General features: G+C 41.9%; 2 protein-coding genes across 5 annotated transcripts; one reads left to right on the top strand and one right to left on the bottom strand.

The window, feature by feature from the left end:
• Nucleotides 1-259: 259 nt before the first annotated feature.
• LOC118400330 (ER membrane protein complex subunit 3) lies at nt 260-17,417 on the bottom strand. 4 transcript variants are annotated; one of them, XM_035797042.2, is made up of 9 exons: nt 17,151-17,417; nt 3,050-3,206; nt 2,852-2,909; nt 2,631-2,724; nt 2,333-2,437; nt 1,981-2,062; nt 1,770-1,849; nt 1,265-1,347; nt 260-1,155 (listed from the first exon to the last, which is right to left on the bottom strand). In XM_035797042.2, the coding sequence occupies exons 2-9, from the start codon at nt 3,202-3,204 to the stop codon at nt 1,027-1,029; spliced, it is 786 nt and encodes a 261-aa protein (XP_035652935.1). In that variant the 5' UTR covers nt 3,205-3,206; nt 17,151-17,417; the 3' UTR covers nt 260-1,026. The 4 variants fall into 4 exon arrangements, with proteins under 4 accessions (XP_035652935.1, XP_035652937.1, XP_035652934.1 ...); XM_035797044.2 differs by lacking the exon at nt 17,151-17,417 and adding an exon at nt 4,150-4,171; XM_035797041.2 differs by lacking the exon at nt 17,151-17,417 and adding an exon at nt 3,921-4,070.
• On the top strand, nt 16,479-21,994 carry LOC118400331 (probable protein BRICK1). Its single transcript, XM_035797045.2, has 3 exons — nt 16,479-16,646; nt 21,178-21,260; nt 21,384-21,994. The coding sequence occupies exons 1-3, from the start codon at nt 16,529-16,531 to the stop codon at nt 21,408-21,410; spliced, it is 228 nt and encodes a 75-aa protein (XP_035652938.1). The 5' UTR covers nt 16,479-16,528; the 3' UTR covers nt 21,411-21,994.
• The last annotated feature ends 1,709 nt before the right edge of the window (nt 21,995-23,703 follow it).

Below are 23,703 nucleotides of genomic sequence, written 5' to 3'. Positions count from 1 at the left end.
TGCTGGAGCTCGACGGTATAGGGCTCCACTAAAGTAGCAGCAACTTCTTAATGTATTGGAACTATCTGTAATTACTATCATCAACTTGGTAGGCAAATACTTTGCTTACAATTTTCTTAGATTCAAAGTTCACGACAGTCAGATAGCAAACACTGAAGGCATCATTTAGCTGTCTTCAGAAAGGTCCCAAGCCATTGCCATGACAACTGGGTTCCTTGTGTCTCTTTGCAATTAAGAGGTAAATAAAACTCAACTGCAATTTAGTCAAAACAGTCTTTATACAAAAACACAAGGGAAATGTTAAAAAATAAATTGGGAGAAATAAATATTAAAAAATAACACATAGCATAAAACTATCACAAACAGTAGTTTTCCAGCACCCAATGTCTAGATTTGCCTCATGTCAGCCATGACAGGATGCTACACACAAACTCAAAGAGGAATGATAAAAGATTGTTAACTGGAATTTAATCATCAGCAATGACCATGTTTAATTGTTGTTGTTTTTACTTCAACACCTAGTTGTGTTATGTTGCTAAGAGCCAACTCTTACAAATGGGTTTAGTTATTAATAATATATATTTTTTAAATTTTTTACAACAAGCTCACAAATAACCAACAAGTATGACCAAACAAATGGCAGGTAGGTGTAATCAGACTACAAGGTCAAACATGATTCAAAGTAGTGATACAACACATTTTCATTCACCTTTTAAATGTTTTGTTTTTGACAGTACATTATTTGTAAGTTTTCCATTACTATTATCCTTTTTTGTAATGAGTTTTACATAGCTGACACTGAATCTTCCAAATAGTTAAAAGTATTAATAGAACTTGGTACTATAATGTTTTCTGTTAATTAATCTATTATTAATCTCCAATTAAAGTTAAATGGACAATGATGGCACTGAAATTAATGTAGACATCATTCTCTATGTCATTTCCTAGAAAAACTCAAAGTCAGCCACTTTAAGTAAAACTAAAATGTTGTCCAGCGGCAGGTTCCCTGCAGTAATGAACTGGCAATCAGAAGATACCTGTTGGTAACTCCTTACTGAACATTCCATCCAGATCCAGTTCCCTGCTCATCAGCTCCTCCTCAATATTCTCCAGTGCCCACTGGTGGTCAGTTAGCTCAAGTGCCTCCCATTCTGCCTAAAAGGGGGAAATAAACATCTGTCTGTCAGATGATTCTGCTGGGACCTGTAGGAATTGAATTCACCATGGAGAGTAAGTCTATGTTATCAAGAGGAGACAACTCTACCTTGAAGGCTTTGTTGGTGTCTGCAGGCATGGCCATGGCAGCACCACTCATCTGCTCCTGCATGATCCTGGACTGGTCTGCACCTGCATGTGTCACATTACACCAGCATCAACACTCTTGTTATTTCATATCGCTTTAATGACAAAACCAGGACTGTTAAGAATTGGAGGCCTGCCACTTCAACATAGTTGACATTATGGAATCATGTTCCATACAAACCAGCCTTGCTGCTGACATGACACTGAATGGTTGCAGACATGCCTATTGTCAAATCAAGGCAAAACAGCTTGCCTACTAGAAGTCTCATTTCTCCAAATGATTTGTTGTTGCCTCAAATCAAGTCAATGACCTTCTGTCAATGACCTATTGCTTTTGATAACAAATACTGCTGTAAGTTGGTTACAAACTATGATTCAATACTGTCACATCTAGTTTACAGAAACACATGCATCATTAACCTTTGCAGGAAAAACTCAACTGAATTATGAAGTTTGGTGAAAATTACCATTATCTTGTCCTAGAATTAAGGAGTACATGCTTCGCAGCCCAAACACATTCAGGAAATACCACGACGCTGAGCTCACCCTTAAAACATAAATGAGGGTGAGGTTATAATTCATCAATGTTTACACTAGCAAAAGGACTCAGAGGCAATAATACCATATTAACTTCACGGAACTCAGATAATTTAACAAGTAGGTATTTCCTCAACTAACCAGGATGCATCAAGTGAGAGTAGCTCGATTCCTTGTTGCAACATGGGCTTGAAGCGCAGGGTTAGAGGAAATGGAACCTTGGCTGTGAGGAACAAGAAAATAGTTAAGGAACATTGTAAGTTTGGCAATTCAAATGTAGAACAAACTGCTTATAGCAAAGAAACTAACTTAATTATATACTACTCTTATTCATAGGTTATTTCTATGTAATAACAATTTAACCATGCAATTTCTTAGTAAATACCTGGTAATTTCTGTACCATAAAATAAAGTTGATATCGAAGCTCTCTAGTGACAATCATCATCCAAACAACCCAGTCTCAGTGCAGTGAGTGAGGAGGATGTCACTTACTTGTGACAAACCCTGAGAAGGTCCAGTTAATCCAGCCTCCGATGAGGATCATGGGAAGAACATTGGTCACATTGCCTTTCATCATGTCCGTCAGCATGCTGGGGTCTGGACAAAGAAACAGTTAGCGTAGCTTTACAGAGTACAATCGCAAACAAACTGAGTTGTAAATGGTAAACACTATTAGAAATGATATGCTCCATATCATGTGTCAGGGTTTAATAGTGATACACGGCCCAATACCTGCCTATCATGGTATGAGAATAGGATTATATGAGAAGGAATGATGTGATTCTCTTACCTGTCATTGGGGAGGGAGGAACAACCTTTCTTTTGGTATTTTTGAAGAATCCATCTTCTTGATTATTGAAGTAAAACTTCCTCATCAAAAATGACTGAAGTAAAAGAGAGAATTCTCAAAGTCTGAGCGCAACTAGCATACACTTTTTTTTTAAATACTAAAAAACTTGAAGAGTCAAAGTGCAAATCAGTGTTTTATGGTATATCCAACATTGATCTCACCTGTTTTGGAATGTACTTCCCATTATCTCTGAGGATTCTGCTCCTGATGAGAACCTGGCTGAATATTGGAGAGGAATATGTCAAAAACCAACTTACGTAAGACATTTCTACTTTAACCCTAAATATTCTGAAAGCGTTTTTATAAACGGTCAATGCACAGACCATCTAGGCAGGGCTACATATTTACAATACCCTTACCTGTCTGATACCTGCTCTAATGTCAGCTTCTTGTCACTTTGAAGCAAAATGGAGACATAATGTCGAATCACCCCAACAAGAAAAGTGATGAAGACAATGGGCAAGACCACCCAAAGTCTGATATTGGAATCCAGCAGAAGCTCAGGCTCAGCCATATCTAGCAAGGTGATAAGACAGAGAACATGTGTAAGAGCAGGTTTCATAGGAATAACTTCTGATATGACAAAATCTTGAAAATGGAAGTAAGTGAATATCAGCACTATGTTTCGAGAGAACTGGGCCCGGTTTCCCAACGACGAACTTATTCCTAACTTAAAAAGATACCTTTGGGAAACAAGGCCCTGGTGAATGCATTGCACAAACATTTTGGCGTCTAACAAACTGGACAGTGCAGCAATATAACGTTACTCCTGTTTCCAAAGTTGCTAACGTTAAGCTAGCTAGCGAACAATGAATCGCATATTTTAGCTTACTGACTGATTCACTGGCACCACCATGTTAGCTAGCTACTACGAGCTAACGTTAGCTAGTTACAGTAGCTAGATCAAATACCTGTCAGTACGTTACTGTCAATTTGGACGTATAGCAAGCTACGTGTGAATGCACAACTCGTCAGCTAACTATATAACTTATACTGTTAACATGTACCATCGTGGCATTCTTGCCAATTTCCAAAAACAGAATAAAAGTACTTTAGCTAGCTAGAAGAGCTGCTAGAAAGAGCTGGCTGGCTAGCAACTATCTAGCTACTACTGACTGTTAGCTAGCCGAGAGAGAATGAGTAGGTTGAAAGATGCTACAGCTAGCTAATAATACACGATTCGACCGGTTAGGAAACAAAACGCTGCCGTGTGTCTGATGTTTATCTTACCGAATGTAGCTATTTCGTTTGGCAAAGACTTGTGTCGTGGTTACATATCTCGGGCGTTGCTATGCTAATTAGGGTACTGTCTATAGTCCGGCACATTGGACGCGTCATAATACCCATAAAACCTAGCGGCAAAACCCGAAAAATGGTTCCAATTGTTTTCCACCATTCATTTTTCCGTAGCGGATTTTACAACTACCTCATGCAAGGTCTGTGTTTCGTGTAGGCTTACCCAGGCGTGACGTTTTGTTAACCGTGCAAATCTCTATGGGACAAGGTAACTTTTATCAATATATTCCCCTGTAAATTACCCTAAAAAATATACCGCTAATTAACCGCTAATGTGACTTTCATACAGAACTCTCGGTGAATGTGGGAGCAATGTGGAGGTTAAGTCTTGTTATTGCGAGGGGGAACATAGTGCAACATTTAGTGGATGCCAGGTGCAGAGAGATGCATCATGATTGGATCTATATCGTATGCAAGGGCTGTAAAACAGATTGGTGGAGCTACAGTGTGGAATGATGGCGCTTCCATGGCTGCTCCTGTACTAAGTGGACTTAATGTCAGTGCTGGTGCTTCTGCTGGTCCTTGCATGGTTTCGAAACCTGTTCAGAAGTCTTGCGCTCATACGGCCAAATAGTTATTGGGGGTAACAGATGTTACTGTTGAAATGGTTGTGGACATGCTGAGTAATCCCAAGGGTGGATTTTCAGCATGATATAACGTTTAATGGGTTGTGGGGCTCGGGATGTTTTTGGGGGGGGGGGGTTAGACTTCCACAAGCTTCCCACAATAAGTTGGGTGAACTCTGGCCCATTCCTCCTGACAGAGCTGGTGTAATAACTGAGTCAGGTTTGTAGGCCTCCTTGATCGCACACACTTTTTCAGTTCTGCCCACAAGTTTTCTATGGGATTGAGGTCAGGGTGTTGTGATGGTCGCTCCAATACCTTGACTTTGTTGTCCTTAAGCCTTTTTGTAACAACTTTGGAAGTATTCTTGGGGTCATTGTCCATTTGGAAGACCCATTTTCGACCAAGCTTTAACTTCCTGACTCATGTCTTGATATTGCTTCAATATATCAACATACTCTTCTTTCCTCATGATGTCATCTATTTTGTGAAGTGCACCAGTCCCTCCTGCAGCAAAGTACCCCCACAACATGCTGCCACCCCTCATGCTTCACGGTTGGGATGGTGTTCTTCGGCCTCTCCTTTTTTTCCCCCTCCAAACATAACGATGGTCATTATGGCCAAACAGTTCTATTTTTGTTTCATCAGACCAGAGGACATTTCTCCAAAAAGTATGATCTTTGTCCCCATATGCAGTTGCAAACTGTAGTCTGGCATTTTTATGGCGGTTTTGGAGCAGTGGCTTCTTCCTTGCTGAGTGGCCTTTCAGGTTATGTCGATATAGGACTCGTTTTGCTGTGGATATAGATACATTTGTACCTGTTTTCTCCAGCATCTTCACAAGGTCCTTTGCTGTTGATCTGGGATAGATTTGCACTTTTCGCAACAAATTACATCCATCTCTAGGAGACAGAACGCATCTCCTTCCTGAGCGGTATGACGGCTGCATGGTACCATGGTGTTTATACTTGCGTACTATTGTTTGTACAGATGAACGTGGTACCTTCAGGTATTTGGAAATTCCTCACAAGGATGAACCAGACTTGTGGATGTCTACAATTCTTTTCTGAGGTCTTGGCTGATTTCTTTTGATTTTCCCATGATGTCAAGCAAAAAGGCGCTGAGTTTGAAGGTAGGCCTTGAAATGCATCTACAGGTACACCTCCAACTGACTCAAATGATGTCAATTAGCCTATCAGAAGCTTCTAAAGCCATTACATAATTTTCTGGAATTTTCCAAGTTGTTTAAAGGCACAGGCAACTTAGTGTATATACACTTCTGACCCACTGGAATTGTGATACAGTGAAATAGTCTGTCTAAACAATTCTTGGAAAAATGACGTGTGTCATGCACAAAGTAATGTCCTAACTTACTTACCAAAACCATAGTTTGCTAACAAGAAATGTGTGGAGTGGTTGAAAAACACGTTTTAATGGCTCCAACCTAAGTGTATGTAAACTTCCGACTTCAACTGTACATGTACTTAACTCACGTTAAGTAACATTTCTTTGCCAGGACCTAGGATCAAGAGAGACGCTCAAGTGTTTTAGTACTATATCTCTTGACACAATGATGAAAATAATCATGGCCTCTAAACCTTCAAGCTGTATACTGGACCCTATTCCAACTAAACTACTGAAAGAGCTGCTTCCTGTGCTTGGCCCTCCTATGTTGAACATAATAAACAGCTCTCTATCCACTGGATGTGTACCAAACTCACTAAAAGTGGCAGTAATAAAGCCTCTCTTGAAAAAGCCAAACCTTGACCCAGAAAATATAAAAAACTATCGGCCTATATCGAATCTTCCATTCCTCTCAAAAATTTTAGAGAAGGCTGTTGCGCAGCAACTCACTGCCTTCCTGAAGACAAACAATGTATACGAAATGCTTCAGTCTGGTTTTAGACCCCATCATAGCACTGAGACGGCACTTGTGAAGGTGGTAAATGACATTTTAATGGCATCGGACCGAGGCTCTGCATCTGTCCTCGTGCTCCTAGACCTTAGTGCTGCTTTTGATACCATCTATCACCACATTCTTTTGGAGAGATTGGAAACCCAAATTGGTCTACACGGACATGTTCTGGCCTGGTTTAGGTCTTATCTGTCGGAAAGATATCAGTTTGTCTCTGAATGGTTTGTCCTCTGACAAATCAACTGTAAATTTCGGTGTTCCTCAAGGTTCTGTTTTAGGACCACTATTGTTTTCACTATATATTTTACCTCTTGGGGATGTTATTCGAAAACATAATGTAAACTTTCACTGCTATGCGGATGACACACAGCTGTACATTTCAATGAAACATGGTGAAGCCCCAAAATTGCCCTCGCTAGAAGCATGTGTTTCAGACATAAGGAAGTGGATGGCTGCAAACTTTCTACTATTAAACTCGGACAAAACAGAGATGCTTGTTCTAGGTCCCAAGAAACAAAGAGATCTTCTGTTGAATCTGACAATTAATCTTAATGGTTGTACAGTCGTCTCAAATAAAACTGAAGGACCTCGGCGTTACTCTGGACCCTGATCTCTTTTGAAGAACATATCAAGACCATTTCGAGGACAGCTTTTTTCCATCTACGTAATATTGCAAAAATCAGAAACTTGTCGAGAGACGCAAACTCGGTCTCAACCTTTAAGTCTTTACTGAAGACTCATCTCTTCAGTGGGTCATATGATTGAGTGTAGTCTGGCCCAGGAGTGGGAAGGTGAACGGAAAGGCTCTGGAGCAACGAACCGCCCTTGCTGTCTCTGCCTGGCCGGTTCCCCTCTTTCCACTGGGATTTTCTGCCTCTAACCCTGTTACGGGGGCTGAGTCACTGGCTTGCTGGGGCTCTCTCATGCCGTCCCTGGGGGGGTGCGTCACCTGGGTGGGTTGATTCACTGTTGTGGTCGGCCTGTCTGGGTTGGAGCCCCCCTTGGGTTGTACCGTGGCGGAGATCTTTGTGGGCTATACTCGGCCTTGTCTCAGGATGGTAAGTTGGTGGTTGAAGATATCCCTCTAGTGGTGTGGGGGCTGTGCTTTGGCAAAGTGGGTGGGGTTATATCCTTCCTGTTTGGCCCTGTCCGGGGGTGTCCTCGGATGGGGCCACAGTGTCTCCTGACCCCTCCTGTCTCAGCCTCCAGTATTTATGCTGCAGTAGTTTGTGTCGGGGGGCTAGGGTCAGTTTGTTATATCTGGAGTACTTCTCCTGTCCTATTCGGTGTCCTGTGTGAATCTAAGTGTGCGTTCTCTAATTCTCTCCTTCTCTCTTTCTTTCTCTCGGAGGACCTGAGCCCTAGGACCATGCCCCAGGACTACCTGACATGACTCCTTGCTGTCCCCAGTCCACCTGGCCATGCTGCTGCTCCAGTTTCAACTGGCCTGGGCCCTAGGACCATGTCCCAGGACTACCTGACATGATGACTCCTTGCTGTCCCCAGTCCACCTGGCCATGCTGCTGCTCCAGTTTCAACTGTTCTGCCTTACTATTATTCAACCATGCTGGTCATTTATGAACATTTGAACATCTTGGCCACGTTCTGTTATAATCTCTACCCGGCACAGCCAGAAGAGGACTGGCCACCCCACATATGCTCTCTCTAATTCTTTCTTTCTCTCTCTCGGAGGACCTGAGCCCTAGGACCGTGCCCCAGGACTACCTGACATGATGGCTCCTTGCTGTCCCCAGTCCACCTGACTGTGCTGCTGCTCCAGTTTTAACTGTTCTGCCTTATTATTATTATTATTATTATTCGACCATGCTGGTCATTTATGAACATTTGAACATCTTGGTCATGTTCTGTTATAATCTCTACCCGGCACAGCCAGAAGAGGACTGGCCACCCCACATAGCCCGGTTCCTCTCTAGGTTTCTTCCTAGGTTTTGGCCTTTCTAGGGAGTTTTTCCTAGCCACCGTGATTTTACACTTGCATTGTTTGCTGTTTGGGGTTTAGGCTGGGTTTCTGTACAGCACTTTGAGATATCAGCTGATGTACGAAGGGCTATATAAATAAATTTGATTTGATTTAAAAACTTTTTTTTTTTAAATTATCATCAACATAGGCTAGCATAATGACTGTTGTGAACTTATCATTGACAAGTCCTTTGTGAGCTAGCCAGCTAGTTAACGTGAGCTCACCGTTTGTGGAGTCATACTTTTTCACATGGTGACATGCTAGCTAACGTTAGCCCCCTAGCTAAATATCGCTTGTTGGGCTAGGTAGTTAGGCACCTTGGTTGACTAGTTGGCTACATTAGCTAGCTAACATTGCACTGTATCTCAGTGGTGTAGTTGGACATTCCTGACAGGCGTACTAGGGAAAATTAGCGATTAGTGCTAACATTGTGGACCAGCTAGCGTGTCACCACCCGTGGGTTCTGGGGAAAAGACTGACTACACGAATGATGAGCAAATGTAACTAGCTAGCTAAACGTTAGGTAATTATCCCTACTAGGGTAAAATTAGCTTGCATGTTACCACGTGGAAAAGTGGCTAGCTGGCTCAAAGGACATGTGGGCTCAATATTTTCCCCATACAAAATACAGAAATGGTTTTGTTCCACGAGTGCATCTGTTGTATATGACTAATCAAATGACAATGCTACTTAATATGTTTACATACCCTACATTATTAATCTCATATGTATATGTATATACTGTACTCTATCATCTACTGCATCTTTATGTAATACATGTATCACTAGCCACTTTGTGTACATACCCTACATTACTCATCTCATATGTATATACTGTACTCGATACCATCTATTGCATCTTGCCTATGCCGTTCTGTACCATCACTCATTCATATATCTTTATGTACATATTCTTTAGCCCTTTACATTTGTGTGTGTATAAGGTAGTAGTTTTGGAATTGTTAGATTACTCGTTGGTTATTACTACATTGTCGGAACTAGAAGCACAAGCATTTCGCTACACTCTAACATCTGCTAACCAGGTGTATGTGAGAAATTAATTTGATTTGATTTGTGAAGTCCATTAGAAATGTCAACCCGGGATTGAAAGTAAGCTAGCCCAAGGCTAGTACTTTTCAGAATGGGCTAGTAGACTATGCCAAACTAGCGTGGCACAGCAGTGAAATGTCGCCTTTGCAAACATTGCATGCCACAGACTTATGACCTGAATGTTACCTGGGCTAGAAGAAAAATGGTGGTCTTCTGGCCAGTGCCCAAAATTCTTATGTTCCATCCCTGCATCTCAGTACCTTTCAGACACTCCCCACACTGTTGGTCCTCCTCAGGGACCTCACCGAAGAGGGTTTTAACTTTCTTGAGAATTAGAATAAGTACAGCTGTATAGCTCATCGCAATACTTAACCTCTTCGGGCAAATGGTACCCTAGACTGTCCTGATCATCTTGTTTGAGCATTCCAGATAATTCCTCCATTCCACAGAAATTTCCCATCCACATAGTACAATATTAGATGTGCTGATAGACCAAAGCCCAGTCTACTTAACTGTTACTATAGTCAATTCTGTGGGTTATGGTATTTAAATATGTTTCCATTTTAGTAGTCAACCAAGTTACCCTAGAAATCGTGACTTTTTATTTGGTTAGACCGGACACTCGGATCTGCAGCTTCCATTTTCCGGTGGCAAAGAGAAATACCCCTGTATTTACTAGAGAAGGTTGCTCATCTCTCTCTCTCTTTCCTTACAGACCTAGTCCCACCCCCTATCACTCAAGGAGACCAGGTCAGAGACCTGGCCGGATGGTGCCAGAATAACAACCTATCCCTCAACGTAACCAAGACTAAGGAGATGATTGTGGACTACAGGAAAAGGAGCACCGAGCACGTCCCCATCCTCATCGACAGGGCTGTAGTGGAGCAGGTTGAGAGCTTCAAATTCCTTGGTGTCCACATCAACAAGAAACTAGATTGGTCCAAACACACCAAGACAGTCGTGAAGAGGGCACGACAAAGCCTATTCCCCCTCAGGAGACTGAAAAGATTTGGCATGGGTCCTGAGATCCTCAAAAGGTTCTACAGCTGCAACTTCGAGAGCATCCTGACCGGTTGCATCACTGCCTGGTATGGCAATTGCTCGGCCTCCGACTGCAAGGCACTTCAGAGGGTAGTGCGTACAGCCCAGTACATCACTGGGGCAAAGCTGCCTGCCATCCAGAACCTCTACACCAGGCGGTGTCAGAGGAAGGCCCTAAAAATTGTTAAAGACCCCAAGCCACCCCAGTCATAGACTGTTCTCTCTACTACCGCATGGCAAGTGGTACCGGAGTGCCAAGTCTAGGACAACAAGGCTTCTCAACAGTTTTTACCCCCAAGCCATAAGACTCCTGAACATCTAACCAAATGGTTACCCAGACTATTTGCATTGTGTGCCCCCCCCCCCACCCTCTTTTATGCTGCTGCTACTCTCTGTTTCTTATATGCATAGCCACTTTAACTATACATTAATGTACATACTACCTAAATGGCCTGACCAATAAGTTCTCCCGCACATTGGCTACCTGCATTGTGTCCCACCACCCGCCAATGCCTCTTTTTACGCTTCTGCTACTCTCTGTTCATCATATATGCATAGTCACTTTAACGATACCTACATGTACACACTACCTCAATAAGCCTGACTAACAGCTGTCTGTATATAGGCTACTCTTTTTTTCAGATGTCTTTTTACTGTTTATTTCTTTACTTACCTACACACCTTTTTTTCCTGCACCATTGGTTAGAGCTTGTAAGTAAGCATTTCACTAAGGTCTACCTACACCTGGTGTATTCAGTTCACGAGACAAACTTTGATTTGTTGTTGCTTGACCATGAGACACTTTTGTTCAGTCTGCATGGTCAATGCAACACATGCAACAATGTTGATGACAACAATGTTTCCACTTTGATCTTAATATCAATCCACAAGCGTTCTATAATTACAATATTAGTTTGTTTCTTACATCAGCAAACAGCTAGTTTGTATTTTCTTAGCAAGCTAAGCTAAATTGTGTTAGCTGGCAAGCTAGCTGAGTACTGAGTCAGAGCAAATGTAGCTAGCAAGTACTGGTGGAGGCTTAAATCAGCATGTTTGTGCAACTGTATTTTCTAAATTAAAGAGGAATAGGCAAAATATGAATGTTGGCTATATGAATAAAGATTTCATGTAGCCAAAGATTAGTCTCCCATAGGAAACACTGAACATCACTTTGGTTCCTACCTTATCACAAAAACTTGTCCATGGCATTTTCATTCATTGTTATGTTAAACACTGTATTCAAAGTTCCCACTATATACATTCTAACTATAGAATTATAATAAATATTCTATTTCCATGATTCCAAAAGTCCACTCAAGTATTTTGATTTAAATTGCAATTGCAACATTTGGTTAAAAATAAGGCCTAGTATTTTTGCCCCTTTCGTTGCAGTGTGGAAATGCTCTCAAATGAGTACAGGAAATGCAGAAAATGATGGAAATGCAGGAAATTATTTTAGGTTGATAGTATAAAACGATCAAAATGGAGAAAGACCCATTTAAATCATTTAGAATGTGTTGCCGCCCTAGGGTCACACACTACTCAAAGCAAATTTAGAACTTTTATGAATCAAAAACATAAAATACCATTACACTGTCAAATTAGAAAAATACCATATTTTGGCCATATCGCCCAGCCTAACATGGAACGTTACAAGGACTGTGTTGTCTACTTTGCCAAGTGGAAGGTCGAGATGCTGTCATTTGAGGATCAAGTGTTTATGGCGCTTATGAAGTTGCGTCACAGCTACACCAACTTGCCCTTGGCTCAACTATTCAATTGTAGTGCAAGCATTGTCAGCATTGTTTCCATCACTTTCATTTGCGTGATCCACAAGTTTTTGCATCAAAGACTGTTCCAAGTTGGGAGAAGAACCAAATGTGCTTGCCTGCATATTTTCAGGGGTCCAGCAAAAACTGCCTGATGGTCATTGACTATACTGACACAAGTTGCAGAAGCAAACCTACTCCGTGTAGCATTCAATGCACTCCTTCAAGCAACTCCTGGGAGTTGCACCTAATGAGGTGATAAATCACTGCATTATGTTGTGTCGGACAAAGCCATTGTCCAGAAAGCAGGGTTTGAGAAGATCTTCACATCTGGAGACATGATTTTGGCAGACAAAGGCTTCTTGATGCATACAGTTGAAGTCAGAAGTTTACATACACTTAGGTTGGAGTCATTAACTAGTTTTTCAACCACTCCACAAATTTGTTGTTAACAAACTATAGTTTTGGCAAGTCGGTTAGGACATCTACTTTGTGCATGACACAATCTTTCCAACAACTGTTTACAGACAGATTATTTTACTTACAGTGAATTATATCACAATTCCAGTGGGTCAGATGTTTACATACACTAAGTTGACTGCCTTTAAACAGCTTTGAAATTCCAGAAAAAGACGTCAAGGCTTTAGAAACTTCTGATAGGCTAATTGACATAATTTGAGTCAATTAGCGGTATACCTAGGCATTGAAATACATCCATATCTTCAAACTCAGTGCCTCTTTGCTTGACATTGTAGGGAAATCTAAAGAAAGAAGAACACCTCCACACTGCCCTTTCCCACATGGACAAAAGGAACACCTATGTGAGAATGCTATTCATTCACTACAGCTGAGTGTTCCACACCATAGTGCCCTCAAAGCTCATCAATAAGCTAAGGACCCCGGGACTAAACACCTCTCTCTGCAACTGGATTCTGGACTTCCTGACGGGCCGCTCCCAGGTGGTAACGGTAGGTAACAACACATCCGCCACGCTAATCTTCAACCCGGGGGCCCCTCAGGGTTGCGTACTCAGTCCCCTCCTGTACTCCCTGTTCACTCATGACTGCACGGCCAGGCACGACTCCAACACCATCATTAAATTTGCAGATGACACAACGGTGGTAGGCCTGATCACTGACAACAACGAGATTGCCTATAGGGAGGAGGTCAGAGACCTGGCAATGTGATTCCAGGACAACAACCTCTCCATCAACGTGATCAAGGCATAGATGATTGTGGACTACAGAAAAAAGAGGACCGAGCACGCCCCCATTCTCATCGACGGGGCTGCAGTGGAGCAGGTTGGGAGCTTTGAGCACATTGACTCTGTACCAGCACTGCCCCCCCTTGTATATATTGTTATTTTTTTTGCTGCTACACTTGAATTACTTTGATCTCTTGTTTTTTCCATATTTTTTTTAAACTGCACTGTTGGTTAGAGGCTCGTAAGTTAGCATTTCACTGTAAGGTCTACTACACCTGTTGTATTCGGCGCATGTGACTAATACAATTTGATTTAAATAATGCGTTGAATGCACCATTTACCAAGGCAGAGATGAAAAGGGCAATAGGTAAGGCTGGGTTAACTTCGCCTGGGAAAGATGAGGTGTGCTATGATATGTTGGCCCATCTTAGTGATGAGGCACAGGATAAGGTATAGGTGTTGTACAACAGAGTGTGGGAGAAGTGTAAACTACCAGGCAGCTGGAAAGAGGCAGTAGTGGTACCAATCCGGAAGCCAGGAAGGACCCATTGAGGCAAACAAGCTATCTGCCAATAGCTTTAAAATTACATGTATGTAAGGTTCTGGAAAGTATGATTACAGAAAGGCTAACTTACTTCCCGGAGAGGTGGGGGCTAGTATCACCACATCAGAGTGGATTCAGGAAGGGGAGGGGAACTATGGATCCAGTGCTCTTATTATAAGCAGAGTTCAGGAAGGCTCAGTGAACAAGGAGACTGTTGTAGCTTTCTTTTTTGATGTGGAGAAGGCGTATGATATGATGTGGAAGGAGGGGTTGTTAATCAAGCTTGCTATTATGGTAGTAGCAGGAAGAACATACAACTGGATTAAGGATTTTCTGTTTGGAAGGTCTGTCCAGGTGAGATTGGAGAAGTCTCTATCAGGCAGCTACCTGGTGGATAAAGGTACACCGCAGGGGAGCGTGTTTAGTCCTTTGTTGTTCTCAATCACGATCAATGATGTTTACTGTCAGGTACGGCCGGATGTTAGGAGGTTGTTATTTTCAGAAGATGGGGCCTTATGAAAGAGGGGAAGAAATGTGCCATATATAGTCAGGAAGCAATTGATGAGGTAGAGCAGTTGGCATTAATATGGGGATTCAGGTTCTCTGTAGCAAAAACTCAGTGTTCTTTACCAGGAGGAAGCATAGCTCAAGGTATGATGGGGTTATATGGGAGAAACTTGGAGAGGTTGGGGGCCTTCAAGTTCCTTCGGGTGTACTTTGACACTAGGCTGACCTGGGCAGAACACACAAGAGTGGTGTGAAAGTGTAAGAAGGTGCTAAATGTGATGCGCTGTCTGATGGGTGTTCCTTATTGAGGACCATGTATGTTGTATTGATCCAATCTGTAATAGACTATGGCAGTATAGAGTATGGTTCGGCAGCCCGGACCTCATTGGAAAGGTTAGGTGTCATACAGGGGCAAGGACTCAGAATATGTAGTGTGGTGTTTCGGATGTCCCCAGTGTCTGCACTACAGGTGGAAATTAGGGATATGCCACTGCAGATTAGGAGACAACAGTTAGCAATTAATAATTTAACTAGGCAAGTCAGTTAAGAACAAATTCTTATTTACAATGACAGCCTACCCTAGACGATGCTGGGCCAATTGTCCTGATGGGACTCCCAATCACAGGCAGGTGTGATACAGCCTGAATTCAAACCAGGGACTGTAATGACACCTCTTGCACTGAGATGCAGTGCCTTAGACCACTGCGCCACTCAGGAGCCCAAGACATGGGGTGTCTCATCCTGTGAAAGGGATTTTACAGGCATGCTGGGAACATGAGTGAGGACAGAACACAAGCTTCGGGAGGGTGTGTAATATCCAGGCGAAGGAGATGGGACTGTATGGAAGGGAGTTTAGTCCAAGAGTAGCTATTCCTGTAAACCCATCATGGCTACTCCAGCCTCCAGTATTTGATCTAGAACTGTTGGAGAGATTACGGTAAAGATAGGGAGGGAGTTGATCCATCTGATTTGTTTAATACTGTATCAGGATTTTGTGGCCATTTACAAAAGATCCAAGAACAGGACATACTGGATCAACATTTGTAATGCAGGATTGTGGGATGGCAGTCAGGAAACGTATTACAGATCATCTCTCTATATATATGGCAGAGCTGATGGCCATACTATTGGCCTTGCAGTGGGTGGGAGAGTCAAGCCAGACAGAGTAGTTATTTGCTCTGATTCATGTGCATTGTTGATGATTCCATAGTCCTTTAGCTCAAATAGCAGACAATACCTGCTTTATGATGTACTACAAACCCATGGCAGGATTAGACAGATGGGTATACAGATAGGATTTACTTGGGTCCTAGCCCATGTGGGGGTGGAGGGGAATGAGGCAGTTGATGTACTGGCTAAACAAGCACTTAGTAGTGGGGATGTTGATGTTGTTGCTTCAATTAGCAAGGCAGAGGCAAACAGTCTGATAGGGACAGTCATGGTGCAGAGATGGCAGGAGCAGTGGAAGAGATACTAAGGGCAGGCATTTATTTCAAGTACAGGGGAAAGACAGGAAAGATTGCAGGAAGGGACAGAAGAGAGGAGGCCATTTACAAGATTAAGGGTGGGACACAAACGGTTAAATAATACTTGAAATGTGATAAGAAAGCATCCAATAGGAAAGTGTAATTATTGCAAGGAAACAGACAGTGGAGCATGTATTGATAGTGTGGGCAGTATGCATATATCTAATATGAAGGGGATACATTACATTCGTTTAAAGGGTATATTGAGTTGAACGTAATTAGATAGTCTCAAATAGTTTGTTATATTTTAAGAGAAACGGGGCAGGCAGGTAGGATTTAGTTTCTCCCAGTCTCTGGCCCAACCTCCAATACAGTAGGCAGCGGTAATGCACCATAAAGTTGGATGTCGATAAATCCCACCAAAGAAGTAGTTCACTTTTCAGGGAACTGTCGCTACCTGCTGGTAGCGAGCGCTAACACAGCTTCCTCAAAACAGAGAAAATGGCCGGTCAAGAAGATCCTGTGCAGAGGGAGATTCACCAAGACTGGGCAAATCGAGAATACATTGAGGTTATCACGAGCAGTATCAAGAAAATAGCAGATTTTCTAAATTCCTTCGGTAAGTACTCAGTAGCTAGATGACTTGGCAACAGCAACAAAAAGGCTGTCAATGTGAAGGCCTAACCTACTTCCAGCCCTGCTGGTCTTCTTGGCTAACGTATAATATAATATACCTGTAGTACACCTCTCTTACTAATATGTATAACACGGGTTAAGAATTATACTTGCAATGTTATGGCTACGTTTACTTTATCGCGCAATCGATGAAACAGGTTCACTGCGCTTGCTATCTAATTGCGATGAGATTGGACTGAACTCGATACACGTATGTTTATTTTTTAAATACATGTAGTATAAACTTAACATAGGATGAAGTGAGCCAACACTGATTTTATATCTGTGTGTTCTAAAATGGATAGTTAGCACCAGTTTGCAACGAGTGTGAACTTGCATTATTAAGGAGGGGTGTATCTGTGCGATGCCGACGATGAGTATATGACGTGTCTCGTCTACGGCCAGGAAGCTCCGCAAGCGTTGAAGTCAAAATACTTTCCTTACTCACCAAATGAGCATCACTTCGCTACTATCTCCATTTACTCCCGTTAAGGCCGGTATGTACTTTCAAACTTAAATGTACATGCATCCGTGCAGGTCGGAAGACTACAACAGCTCTTGACATTGGCGGTGCATAATAGTTTGTACCGACAGATGTAATGTATTGAGTAAACCTATCATTATAGAACAGGACTCTTCAACTCTGTTCCTGGAGATCTACCATCCAGTAGGTTTTTACTCCATCCCCAGTTGTAACTAACCTGATGCATTTTATAAACCAGCTAATTATTAGAATCACGTGAGCTAGATTAGGGATGGAATGAAAACCTGCAGGATGGTAGCCCTCCAGGAACAGATTGGGGAGAATATATAGAATATGCATAAAATTGCAACGTCTGCCTATGTCCACACAGTTTAAACATTTTTAATACCATCAAACACCAAGTTAATTTCAAAATAGGCCATTGCTGTCAATTGTGAATGATAATTCTTTCAATTTTACCAGTGGCATGCAGATGCACTTTCAATCATTTGATTTATCTCAATTATTTTAATGGGAATAGCCTATGCATTTCGATCTTCTTGAATTACTGTTTTGTGAGCAAATTAGCACAGTTGGTGTTAACTATTAGCTTTTCTTGTATTTTCTTTCAATCAAAGCATATATCCTGCTTAGTGGCGCCCTCTGTTGTGTTTTGGCGCATGAGAAAATGTGACTATTCAGTATCATCTAACCATTAGGGCTCCCGGGTGCATCTCAGTGCAATTAGTCACTACAGTCCCTGGTTCGAATCCAGGCACAATTGGCCCAGCGTCGTCCGGGTTAGTCCGTCAATTGTAAATAAGAATTTGTTCTTAATGGACTTGCCCAGTTAAATAAAAATCATAAAATCTCACTATACATTTTTTTTTTAGTAACTATGCTGTTATATTCGGTTATGTTAAATATTAAATAATCGTGATGTGATCTTGCGAGACACTGCTTCAGCTTTGATCTAACACAATTGTGAGAAGTAATAATATTTTATTTGTAATAATAAGTGATGAGTAGGACTATTAGGCATAGGCAACATATCTTGAGTGTTATTTTAAACTATCGGAGCGCCCTTTGTGGTTCTGAAAGGACAGCGCTAGGATCGAGCAATGATGTTAGAGAAGTTGAACCAACTTGTGGTGCTGAAGCATAGCTGAATCATAGCTCTGCCATTCGGCCAGTTCATGATTATTTTGTTGCTGTTGCAGTATAACCTAATAGGCTTACGACTTCTTTATGGAAGTTGGAGCCGGAGGGGTTGGCTGCCGCCTTATCGGCTCAGACTGGAATATGTTCCGGGATTCTTCCGATGGCATTGAGGAGTACACCACATCAGTCACTGGCTTTATCAATAAGTGCATCGAGGACGTCGTCCCCACAGTGACTGTATGTACACACCCCAACCAGAAGCCATGGAATACAGGCAACATTCGCACTGAGCTAAAGGGTAGAGCTGCCGCTTTCAAGGAGCGGGAAGCTTATACGAAATCCCGCTATGCCCTCCAACGAACCATCAAACAAGCAAAGCGTCAATACAGGACTAAAATCGAATCGTACTACACCTGATGCTCGTCGGATGTGGCAGGGCTTGCAAACTATTACAGACTACAAAGGAAATCACAGCCGAGAGCTTCCCAGTGACATGAGCCTACCAGACGAGCTAAACTACTTCTATGCTCGCTTCGAGGCAAGTAACATTGAAACATGCTTGAGAGCATCAGCTGTTCTGGACGACTGTGTGATCACGCTCTCTGCATCCGATGTAAGGCAATTTAAACAGTTCAACATTCACAAGGCCGCAGGAAGGACGGATTACCAGGATGTGTACTGCGAGCATGTGCTGACCAACTGGCAAGTGTCTTCACCTAACATTTTCAACCTCTCCCTGTCCGAGTCTGTAATATCAACATGTTCCAAGCAGACCACCATAGTCCCTGTGCCCATGAACACTAAGGTATCCTACCTAAATGACTACTGACCCGTAGCACTCACGTCTGGAGCCATGAAGTGCTTTGAAATGCTGGTCATGGCTCACATCAACACCATCATCCCAGACACTCTGGACCCACTCCAATTTGCATACTGCCTCAACAGATCCACAGATGATGCAATCTCTATTGCACTCCACACTGCCCTTTCTAACCTGGAAAAAAAGGAACACCTATGTGAAAATGCTATTCATTTACTACAACTCAGCGTTCAACACCATAGTGCCCTAAAAGCTCATCACTAAGCTAAGAACCTTGGGACTAAACACCTCCCTCCGCAACTGGATCCTGAACTTCCTGATGGGTTGCCCCCAGGTGGTGAGGGTAGGTAGCAGCACATCCGCAAAGCTGATCCTCAACACGGGGGCCTCTCAGGGCTGCGTGCTCAGCCCCTGTACTCCTGTACTCCCTGTTCACTCTTGACTGCACTGCCAGGCACAACTCCAGCACCACCATTGCATTGGCTGATGACACAACAATGGTAGGCCTGATCACAGACAACAATGAGACCGCCTATAGGGAAGAGGTCAGAGAGGTCAGAGACCAACAACATCTCCTTCAACGGGATCAAGTGGGTAGTATATGGAGCAAAACGGATGGCACTGTGATCGACTACATCCAATTTGCTGAGTAGTGTTTGAGGCTATTTTGTGAATGACATCACCAAAGTCAATGATCAATAGGATAGTCAGTTTTACGGGGGTACGTTTGGCAGCATGAGTGAAGGATGCTTTGTTGCGAAATAGGAAGCCGATTCTAGATTTAATTTTGGATTGGAGATGCTTAATGTGAGTCTGGAAGGAGAGTTTACATTCTAACCAGACACCTAGGTATTTGTAGTTGTCCACATGTTCTAAGTCAGAACCGTCCAGAGTAGTGATGCTGGACGGGCGGGCAGGTGTGGGCAGCGATCGATTGAAGAGCATGCATTTAGTTTTACTTGCATTTATACCAGGCGGTGTCAGAGGAAGGCCCTAAAAATTGTCAAAGTCTCCAGCCACCCTAGTCATAGACTGTTCTTTCTGTTACCGCATGGCAAGCGGTACCAGAGCGCCAAGTCTAAGTCCAAGAGGCTTCTAAACAGCTTCTACCCCCAAGCCATAAGACTCCTGAACAGCTAATTAATTGGCTACCCAGACTATTTGCATTGCCCCCCCCCCCTCCCCTCTTCTACAATGCTGCTACTCTCTGTTATTATCTATGCATAGTCACTTTAATAACTCTACCTTCATGTACAAATTACCTCGACACCGGTGCCCCCGCACATTGACTCTGTACCGGTACCCCCTGTTTATAGGTCCGCTATTGTTATTTACTGCTGCTCTTTAATTGTGTTATTCTTCTCTTACTTTTTGCTTTTTATTAGGTATTTTCTTAACGGAATTGTTGGTTACGAGCTTTGACTACGTGGTATAGTTATTTGTAGGCTGTAGCCTAATGTAAATACAAGTAGCATTGCACTGTTTGAGGAGAGCGCTTTAATTGCGAGTAGGCATTTCATTCTATTGTGCAGTTTACACTTCTGTATCATAAATAAACTTTGATTTGATTAGCTTGAACACGTTTACAATAGCCTCGATGTACTTTTTTTAGCCTCTAGCTAGCCTCTATGTCCTTTGGTACCTACCTACCTGTCCTATGCATCCTGTCAATTGAGACAAATGAATTGCATTATTGAACTACAGTGGTCCTTCTGTAGCTCAGTTGGTAGAGCATGGCGCTTGTAACGCCAGGGTAGTGGGTTCGATTCCCGGGACCACCCATACGTAGAATGTATGCACACATGACTGTAAGTCACTTTGGATAAAAGCGTCTGCTAAATGGCATATATTATTATTATTATATTACAGTGCAATAGTTAGCCTACAGGAGATTATGAACATGTGCATTAACTTCATAACCTATGATATTGATGCAATTTTATTCAAAGTCAATTAACCATATTTTCTTATGAGTAACATTGATGTGATCAGAAATGAAAATATGTGGAACATATATTTCCTTTGCTTTAGATATGTCCTGCCGGTCTCGTTTGGCCACCCTGAACGAAAAGCTGACAGCGTTAGAGCGGAGAATTGAGTACATTGAAGCAAGGGTAAGTGTCAGAATTGCCGCTCAAATTCTACGTTGTAAATACATTAAATGTTTCCAGTTTGTTTTGCCTGTACAGTACTGGATGTCATCATAATGTGTTCTCTAACCCTCTTTTTCTGTTTAGGTCACAAAGGGAGAGACATTGACCTAAACCAAGATGGTATGCTGGACTGGGTGTTGTAGTTTGGCTGAGGGCTGAAAACTACATTTGTAACCATTTCCATGTTTGTCCTTTTTTTTTTTGAACTAGCTATGTATTTTTACAATTTTGTATTTGGTCTGTGGGACCACAAAAGACACGTCACACTGTGTGTATTTGGCTGCTGGAGGGTGACTATAATACCACAGCATCTCCCACAATGTTACAATGGATTGACTCTTTAATGCTATCTTAAACTTTGCACACGAGCTCTGCATCGCATTTATTTGATCACGGACTAACATAATGTATTTGTGCAAATCAAAACTAGTTAAGGACATCCTAATAGGGGAAAGTTTATTTTATAAGGTTAATTCAAAAGTGATTATGTGAAGGAGTGTACCCACTCCTATGGAGATTTTAAAGAATATGCATTGCAGAAATATCCTTATTATAATTTGAGCCACAGGAAGAGGGAGTGCCAAAATGAGTCGTCAGCTCTTTTAACTGTGGTCATTCTACTTATGTCTTTCACTTGTTGTTATTGTGTTTTCCCTCATTGTTCAAACAAATTGTAATAAACTGTTTAAAAGTAAGTTGTCCATGTTTTTGACATAGTGGCTTGAGAGTGTTTGGCTCAAGGGTAGCATTCATAGATGACTGGTTGAAGGGGCTACCGGAATATAGTATAGGCTGTGTAGGATCAAGACTTGTCTTTTCTCATAGTTAGTCCATACACATAACATCTGCCAATATAGCCTCTGGTTGCTGCCCTCAGCCATACATTTGCCACAGGGACTGATTAACATCTATTTTGATCAAAATGATTTTGAGGGTCAGAAAGTGTCCCAGTCAATTCACCAAATATCATTGGACCACAGAAGGATAGCAATATTTGACACAACATTAGGTACACGTTGCACTCTAGGATGCACATTTTGTGTTGATTGTCTCAAAAACATCAGGAAAAAAAGCAATACTGGCTAGTGATTTGTGGAGCTCGGTTTCCATCCAATTGGCGACAGTTTCATCTGAATATATATTCTAGAATACACATAAAGAAAACATTTCTTGGGAATCACAACATGGCTAACGACTTTAGCTGTATGCTGGCCCAAAACTAAAGTAGGAAGCAGAGGGAAATATTCTAAGCTATTTTAATTGTTAGTGTTATACAGCAGGCTATGGAAGCCAGGCCGTTAGCAATACTTTTTAACTGGTAAGTCAGGGGTTCCCAAATTTTATTGGCCTGCGACCCCTCTGATAAAAAAACAAGTTGTGACCCCACCATGTAAAAATGTTCATGTAATCAAAGGCCCATGTTTACTTTTTTAATTGGGACTATGACAGTCTTACAAATCAGCCTGATAGTACTTTTGATAGTATTTCAATCTGAAGGAAACATGGTTTGAAGTGACTGAAATACACAGGAGGTTGGTGGCAACTTAATTAGGGAACAGGATTGTGCTAATCACTAGAGCGGAATTAGTGGAGTGGTATCAAATACATCAAGCACAAGCTCCATTCTGGCCATTATTGTGAGCAGTTCTCCCCTCACCAGCCTCCTGTGCTAAAATGCATCAGAAAGGTATTCATCAGGCAATCATTTTTAATTATATTCTGTGTAGAAACAAAAATCAGGTTTCCATCCAATTGGCTACAGATTTTCACCTGAAATATTCTGAAATCCATATATATTTTTTAAAATCTCCCCAGAGATTTCTATCAAATTGACTCATTGAGGATACAAGGCTGTGTGTAATGATGTTGTGCACATGAAAAATAACCTTTGCTGTTACATTCCCAAGTACTGAATAAAAAATACAAGTTAAATTGGTTTTCAGCACATTTTCAACTCAATTTATAGTTTTGTCATAAAATGTTGCGTTGTATAGCGAATGTGCCTACTCTGGTATTGGCATGTGTGCTCGCAACCAGGTTGGCGCTCTAGGCGACAACTCAGCCAAGCATCATTACAATTACAAAGGGTCAAAAGTCTAGAGGCTTATATAATTTTAACCCTCTTATTAAAAATACCCAGAAGCTAAATCAATGGCTACAGAGGGACTTATCTTTAAAAGGTAGAGTCCCCTAATAACCAAGGCTGAAGGTATCTCTAGACTAACATATGGTGCTCTATCTTTAAATCGTGATGTTAAAATAAACAAGGAGATAGACCAGATGCTTTTCAACTTTCTGTGGAGAAACCGTACCCATTACATTAGGAAAACTGTTGTAATGAACACATGAGAATGGTGGACTGAATCTTCTGGACTTTACTACTTTAAATAATACTTTTAAGATC

Source organism: Oncorhynchus keta, chromosome 21 (assembly GCF_023373465.1).
Source record: "Oncorhynchus keta strain PuntledgeMale-10-30-2019 chromosome 21, Oket_V2, whole genome shotgun sequence".
Classification (NCBI taxonomy): domain Eukaryota; kingdom Metazoa; phylum Chordata; class Actinopteri; order Salmoniformes; family Salmonidae; genus Oncorhynchus; species Oncorhynchus keta.
The sequence above is the reverse complement of the archived record's forward strand: the minus strand, read 5'-3'. Positions and strand labels throughout refer to the sequence as shown.

Coding starts and splice junctions, on each gene's coding strand:
- LOC118400330 (XM_035797042.2), bottom strand. CDS start 3,204: ATGGCTGAGCCTGAGCTTCTGCTGGATTCCAATATCAGACTTTGGGTG. Junction 2,910..3,049: donor TTAGAGCAGGTATCAGACAG/GTAAGGGTATTG, acceptor TCCAATATTCAG/CCAGGTTCTCATCAGGAGCA. Junction 1,156..1,264: donor ACACCAACAAAGCCTTCAAG/GTAGAGTTGTCT, acceptor TCCCCCTTTTAG/GCAGAATGGGAGGCACTTGA.
- LOC118400331 (XM_035797045.2), top strand. CDS start 16,529: ATGGCCGGTCAAGAAGATCCTGTGCAGAGGGAGATTCACCAAGACTGG. Junction 16,647..21,177: donor AGATTTTCTAAATTCCTTCG/GTAAGTACTCAG, acceptor CCTTTGCTTTAG/ATATGTCCTGCCGGTCTCGT. Junction 21,261..21,383: donor TTGAGTACATTGAAGCAAGG/GTAAGTGTCAGA, acceptor TTTTCTGTTTAG/GTCACAAAGGGAGAGACATT.